Raw genomic sequence first — 7863 nt, 5'->3', positions numbered from 1 at the left:
GGGGAGAGAGAGGAAGGAATAAATAGATTTACCGTTGAGTGAAGTAACCACACACTGACAGAACAGAGCAGAGAGCGAGAGGGAGAGGAGGGATGCGAGGACTGTCGACTAAAACTGTTAAACAGCGTGATGCAGAATGAGGAAAGAAGAGGAGGGATGGCAGGAGGAAGAGAAATAGCCACTTTCAGTCGGACGCCGGCACCCTGTGAGGGAGGGAAAGTGTCTCTGGCGTCTTCAGACCACACTCTGCCAAGCATCATAGTCCACCCTCCCACCTCCACCCCCTACACACACACACACACACACACACACACAGACAAACCAACTGATCTCAGCCTGCTCCACCATGTAAATATAAGCCATCTCTTCTTGTTCATTGGCAGACCCAGGATGAGTTTCCGGCTGTATGTCCACACATCCCCTCTGCTTCTCAGTCTGCTTTAAATCTACTCCTGGCTTTTATTATATAGCAGAATTGTATCATTTAAAAGAACGTTTTATTCTGTTTTGATAGATTGGTTAATTGATTCATTCCATCTTGCTAATACATTTTTGTATGAATATAGGGTCAGATGACTATGTGTAACGTGAAAGGGTTCACTTACAGAGCATCATCACTCTTGCTGTTCCTTACAGCTCCATAGAGCGTTTTAGCATCTTTCTGGTCATTGTGTTGGTTTTAAGGCTCGCAACTTTAATGTTTTTGTTCGCTCTCATCAGTTTTGTTTCCAACAACAGCAGACAGCTGTTTTTTATTGAAAAAGCTCTGACACACTCTGGACTAGACAGCAGACAAAGTTAATAAGTACGCAAAATCCAAAACAATAAGCTGATTTTAAAAAAAGACAGTATGAAAGCTGCACCCACACCAGAGCTGAAGCAGTCACACCTTTCTGGCTGTACAACTGCACACACATCACACTGTCAGTGCGTCCAGCAAACCACTTAACTGCGCATTTATTATGTATTGAATAATCGATGCCAAGTGTTGCTGCTTACAGGAAACTCTGGAGCTCACGCAGCTCTTTGATAAGTCACCTGATATGACTTGGCAAGTTTGTCCCGGAGTGTCGGGGGGGGTTCATCAGGGTGCACTCTACTCGTAGAGCTGCATTCCTCACATTTTAGAGTCGGGAATCTCCTCTTTTAAACAAGGAAATAGACAGACACATTTAAGCCTTCTGATATTTGTTTGTGTCTTCCTTGCAGTCATAGGTTTACTAGTGTTTTGTTCAAGTTCATGCTTAAAAACGTGCAATTATTTTGTGTTGCATAAATGAGAATAGATCTTGTGTTTCTGTGGTTTATGGAATAAAAACACTGATAATGACATTATTTATTGGTGTATTACAAGTACAACATAGAGTAGCATGACTGAAATTAGTTTTATTGCTATAATTCAGTTCTTACCAGCCTACCATCATAAATGATAAATAATAATCTATTCTTGTAGATAATCTGCAAAATGATCTGTAAAATTTGAGAATAAATCACATGTGAGGGGCAGACTGGATGGATCAGTGAATTTGTGTTGTTTGATGGCTGCCTCCTGAGTCTCTGGAGCCAGAAGGTCTATTAACCAACTTTCATAGACGCAGTACAAACTGATGTCATCATCTCACTGTAATTGCATCTCAAGTGCGTGTGTGCGTGTCTGTGTGTGTGTGTGTGTTGTAGAAATGAGTGATGTCACCATTCTGTGTAACTGTGATTTACACAATTTCTATGACAAAACAGGAACATTTAGGAGAGGTTACAATTTTCTTGTAAAACTTCTCATCCTCAGTTGTTTACAGTGTGCATGTTTCTTATTCTGCTTCCTTGAGGCGGGGGAGATAAGATATAGTTCGTTTTACGAGGTGAGCAGCTAATAAAGCCAAAAAATGTGCACACCTACTTGAATATCACCTTAATAAAAGAAAAACTAAATCACGGCAGCACAGAAAATAACAATTCAAGAGGGGAACAGGAACTAAATTATAGTAAACAGTTAATTATAAGTAAGAGTCCATATTTTGACTTCTGTTGTAACAACATTATGTAGCTGTGGAAGTGATAATGTTTCTTTGCAATAAACAGAACAAAACAGAAGAAATATTAAATACAATAAATGCACAGCAGGACATAAATACTTAATTTTGTTTGTCACTGGCATTGAAATGTTTGACTGCAGAATAGAAGCTCATATGTTTTACGTTGTTTATGTATTTTTGGGGGGAGAATATTAATTGTTTGCAACCAAATCTACAAAAAAAAGTTCATCAAGGTCCTTTTTAATGTATTGAAAGAAATTTGAGGGCATGAAAACATCGAAGTTTATAGTTTGAATCACATTCAGAAAGAAAACATTGTGGGGCCACAGGAGGAAAGAAATCTACCTACTCTAATAGAAAAATCAATACTCAGTCATTGACTGTCAGGTCCAATTTGCTCGGTAAAAAGAAAACATACATTTACCTTTAGGCCCTGAATATCATTTGTGCCTGATGTAATGTGGAAAATGATTACACTCCTAGCAAACACTTTCTGCCTCGTCGTCACTGTACTGATGACTAAATGAAATCAGCACTACACACATCCAGTTCACGGCCACATATGGGTGCTTTGAGCTTCTTCTCGGACTTCGTAGAATAAAAACAACCGAGTCAACTGGAGCATTGCATTGCATTTCATAGCTTGAAAGATATGACATGCACGCATAGTTGAAATAGGTGTGAATTGATGCACACCCGTTCACCCTTCAGACTATTAATAGTGCTCGCTTGAATACTGTTTCCTGTCTCGCTGCAGCTAATGAGAATAAAATAAACGGTTCACCTGTGTGTGCTGCAGGTGGGGAAGGAGACAGTTCAAACCACGGAGGACCAGGTGATGAAGAGAGACATGCCCCCTGCGTTCATTAAGTAAGTCTGTTCTTTGTATTCCTCCCTCTGCCCCTCTCTCACCCACAGTAACTCACACAATTACATAGAGACAACATCATGGAAATGGTCCACTTTATCTCAGCGGACAGAGAACTTGTTAAAAAGAGGATTCCAGCCGATTTAATGTCAGGAAACGTGGCTGCGTTCCCAGCTGCAACAAAGAGCCACTTCTGAGGCTGAGCCCGGGTGACAGTCCGGCTCCAGCATCCAGACTGCTGAGAGGCTGTTTGTTGTTTTCCAGCTTGCATCCAAAGAGCTGACTTGAATTCTGGGTGCCGGCGGAGAGCTGCTACTCAGCAATCCCAGGACTCAGACATCAGGCTGTGTTTGCTTGCCTGTATGTGCTGAATTTGTGTGTTCATGCTTTTACTTTGACTTTTTTCCACTTCTGCTTGATTCCCCTTTTCTGTCAACAAAATTGTTTTTTTAGTTTTTCTAATTACTATTTCAGTTTTTAAGAAAACCACCAGACCAGACCTCGAGCAGATCCACACACACTGCTCTCTCAGGCCCATTCGCACATACAAGGGGCATTACACCATAAATCTCACTCACAGGGCTTAGAAGGGGGCGTGTGGGAATGTGAACCAGCCTAAATATAGATGAACCAGCAGCCATCGATACCCTGACCAATGGGGTCAGAAAGAGGAGGGACTTGACTTTATTCAAGTGCTCTTAAAATCCATCACTTTCTTCAGGTTAAAGTAGTCATTGATCTCTTATTGAATTGGTATGAAAGCCCCAAACTCTGAACATTTGTGCATGGTTGTTTAGCAGCATTAAAGGTTACGTTATTTATGTATATAATTAAACACAACAAACTCTAAATCCCAAATTTAATTACAGAGCATCCAAGGCTTTGTCATTGCTTCTCATATGGAGTTATTACCTTTTCAAATGCAGAAAAATCTCTTCAAATTTGGTGCACAACACATTTCCCCCATGTTTGCACCTTGTAACATCTTGTAAGCCTAGTTGTTACCAGGAAATTTATTTTTCCTGATCTATGTGATTTACAAGGTGATACATTCCTGTTATTGGTAAATGTATATGCTTGGTTTGATCCAGACTGCTCGTCTTAAGCCAGCTGTGTTTTTTCAGGGTGGAGAACTCGAGCTCTAAGCTCGTCCAGGCGGCTCAGATGCTAAAGGCAGATCCATACTCTGTTCCTGCACGAGATTATCTGATCGATGGATCTAGAGGGATACTGTCTGGAACGTCCGACCTGCTCCTTACCTTTGATGAGGCAGAGGTAGACTGCTCGTTGTCGTGTGCGTGCGTGCCCTGGTCGCTGGTTCTGTTTGTCCTGAGAATCCCTCTTACTTCAGACGTGTGGCATCTTTCAGGGAAATAAAGCTTTATATAGCTGCACAGAGGAAGGAGGAACTCAGCTTAGAGCAAGTCTGTAATGGAGTCTCAAATGCAGCCAGATCTAATCACTGAGATCAAATGACTTCCCTCTGTCATAACTCAGGATGTGTGTTTGTGTGTGTGTGTGTGTGTGTGTGATGGCTCTTTCTGTATGTGTGTGTGAGAGGATATGGTATGTACCAGCCTGAGTGGCGTGTGTGTGTGTGTTGAATGTTTGATGGCAGCTTCATAAGTGGAGTCACATTGGGCACGTGATAATGCTCACCATGTCTCATCAGTAGCCTCATTTTTGAAAGAGCAACTTCTCACAGTCACAAGATGTACATCACAAGACTGTACACACACACACACACACACACACAAAGACACCACACAAACAACAGGGTCAACGCTGTCTAAAAAAAGCTTGTGCACACAGTGAATTTTGTTCTCTTAATGTAGTTTTCCTCTAATTACCGTTATCAGCCGTTGTTTCATGCCTGTATACAAGCTCTCATCTGCCTGTGATTATGTCTGTGTTGTGTCCCAGGTGCGTAAGATAATTCGTGTATGTAAAGGTATCCTAGAGTATCTGGCAGTAGCTGAGGTGGTGGAGACCATGGAGGACCTCATCACTTACACCAAGAACCTGGGACCAGGTCAGCAGGAGCTTTCTTTTTTTTTTTTAAATACTGCAACTTTAAAGCTGCTACAACTCCACATGGTTGTTAAAATGTCGCTTTAGGGGTAAAGTTGAGTCGTAATAAAATATCCCCCATCCAAAATGTATTTGAGCACATACATAGTAGGTATTTTCATCAACAAAAGAATGTTTAAAGATTATATTTTGGGCCCTTTATTCAATAGTTAATAACAGAAAAAAGTGTGGAAATATGGGGAGAGAGGGGGCATGCAAAATCAAACCAGGGATGTTGCAAAGGACCTCAACAGTACACATGAACTAGAATGAGATTTTTTCATCTTTCAAAGAAAGTAACTTAGTAAACAGGTATGTTTTACTGCTAACAAGCCAAGTGAGCAATAAATTGCCTCAAAATACATAAAAAATCTTGTGTTATTAGAGTTAATATGCAGTGACAGCAGCAACAGCGTCTTCCAGTTCAGAAACAATCAGACAGAAAAAAAGTGGGAAACTCTTTAGAAAACCAATTAATTGAGCAAAAAAAGCACAAAAAGTAATTTTTCAAGCACAAATCAAAGTCAAAGATTTACTACGTTCCAGCGTCTAATTTGTGAAAATTAGTTGTTGTTGTTTTTTTTCTTTTATGTGAAAGTAAACTGAATATGTTCACCTTGAACTTCTGAAGGACATTTTTAACAATTTCCTGTGAATCTATAGTTCAAATGATGAATCGATTAATTAAGCAAATAATTAGCAGATTAATTGGTAATGAAAGTAACAGTTGCAGCCCCATTTACGCTGTGTGTGCTTGATCATCAATAACAAATGCATCAGTCAATTTGTAGTCGAGCAACTGGATTAAAAACCTCATACATTCAGTAAACTGTCCCGATAATTACTGTTGTTTTAGGGATTTAGACAAACAGGTTAATTACAAAAGCATCACACTATTTGGCATTGGTGGTGTTGTTTTATAAGAATCAGCACTAAAACCTGAACTGTGTAATCAACCTTTATTTTAAACCGTTCTCTGGGTTAAAAACCATCTGTCATGATGAGAAGTACCGACTGCTCCTCTGACACTAAGATGCTGTGATTAAGGATCAGAGTCTTTTTCCCTGGCAGGAGAGCGGGACCGTAAACAGGCTATTTATCATCAGAGGTAGAAGGTCAATTGTGTTGTCAGTGCACGGTGGCATAATGAGCTGGAGGAAATCCAATGGCAAGGTTTTCTCACACTTGACTGATGCTTTCATTGTACGAGATCAATCGTTCATGGAGTAATGATCTGTTTGGATGTGTTGAAACTACTCAGTTGGTGAAAACACTGGCGGATGCCCTGGGCCTCTGATTGTTGGAGCGTAGTTAAAACTGTGACACTAACATCAAACTCAAGGTCACTATTATTTATTTATTGGAACATACAAACAAAGGCGACAGCTATCCAATTCAAGTATCATAGTGTTTAAAGCTGATGCTAATTTGCAAGGGCTTTTATTAAGAATTTGCTGTATTCTACATGCTGCTTGGTTTGATTTGAATGACCTCTAACTTTCACAGCACCATAAATTCTCCCTACTTTTCTTTATTTTCCTCAGGGATGACCAAAATGTCAAAGATGATTGAGGAGAGGCAGCAGGAACTTACGCACCAAGAACACAGGCAGATGCTCGTCAACTCCATGAACACTGTCAAAGAGCTGCTGCCTGTTCTTATATCAGGTGTGTATGTGCGACTGTGTGTGTGTGTGAAGGCAAACGACAGTGCAGGTCACTGAGCATCCAACAGTTGTTATAGCAACGCTGTTAATTACAGTAATTAGTTGCTGGGGATGTCAGACTGACTACAGGCATACATCGCCCACTAGCTGCTCTGCTAGCATCTCTCATACTTTATACGGCACCAGCAAGGAAGAGAAACACCGTCACAGCTCTTGCAAGCTGTACATTGTTAAATGTGTATATAATGTCAAAAAAGTTTGAACCGACAGTTTCCTCTGTCAAGATCACAGATAATCAATGTTTTTACACATTGTATCACATGACTGCTTGTGAAAGGACGCACAAGTAGTGTTGAATCCACAGATAATGATCACCCGATTCTGATTTCCCTCAGATATACGGAGCGTTTTAGTATCAGCTCATTGGTTTGTTATCCGACCTGCAACTTCAGTGTTTTAGTTCACTCTCACAATCTTGGCTGCTGCAGGCCGATGTTTTCTGTAGGGACGCTCTGACAAATCCAATTTTCACCACCAGGAAGACCAAGTTACAGTAGCAAAGAGTCAGAAATTTCCCTCAGGAGTTGGTGGAGAAAAATTATGCTGATGTTGCTTTGTATCTGCCGGCTGTATAAATAATAAACTGATTGCTAACAAGTGAATGATAATATCTGATCATATTCTGATACTACATTGCTAAGGGGGTTGCTACAAATAGTTACTTTGATAACAGTTTTTTATATATTTTGAAATAAATAAATGCTCCTGCTTGACTGTAATCATCAATTCTCACGTTTCTGCCCTCAGCTATAAAGATTTTTGTGGCCACCAAGAGCAGTCGAGGTGCCGGCGTCGAGGAGGCAGAGAGGAACAGAAGGTTTACCTTTGAAAAGATGAGCGCTGAAATCAACGAGATCATAAGAGTCTTACAGCTCACCACGTGGGATGAAGACGCCTGGGCCAATAAGGTATGACCTGTGCTGCACATTTGAACTCTGAATTTCTTCATTTTATACCCTAACCCCCCCCCCCTAAAAAAAACACAACTTAACAACTCAGATAATCACTTTTGCTTTGGAGTGCCTGTTTGCACACACATAGCCACACACGCGACCCCTCTGTGCTGCAGAGAGCACCTCCAAAAAACAATTCACTCTTTACTTTCTGTCTCCACTTTTCTTTTTGCTCGGTAGTATAACTCCTGGTTTTTCTTTTTTCTTTTCTTT

The 7863-nt window shown here is 40.5% G+C and overlaps 1 protein-coding gene across 1 annotated transcript in view; it reads left to right on the top strand.

Annotated features, from left to right (window-relative positions):
- Positions 1-7863, top strand: part of LOC118329848 (vinculin-like) — a 24608-nt gene that overhangs the window by 3673 nt on the left and 13072 nt on the right. The window contains exons 2-6 of the mRNA XM_035664174.1: positions 2833-2903; positions 4026-4176; positions 4825-4933; positions 6516-6638; positions 7445-7605. Of these exons, the coding sequence (XP_035520067.1) occupies positions 2833-2903; positions 4026-4176; positions 4825-4933; positions 6516-6638; positions 7445-7605 (615 nt within the window). The remainder of the gene's footprint in view (positions 1-2832; positions 2904-4025; positions 4177-4824; positions 4934-6515; positions 6639-7444; positions 7606-7863) is intronic.

This window comes from Morone saxatilis, unplaced genomic scaffold (assembly GCF_004916995.1).
Source record: "Morone saxatilis isolate NCDOM2014 unplaced genomic scaffold, NCSU_SB_2.0 Contig19, whole genome shotgun sequence".
Lineage (NCBI taxonomy): Eukaryota > Metazoa > Chordata > Actinopteri > Moronidae > Morone > Morone saxatilis.
The sequence above is the reverse complement of the archived record's forward strand: the minus strand, read 5'-3'. Positions and strand labels throughout refer to the sequence as shown.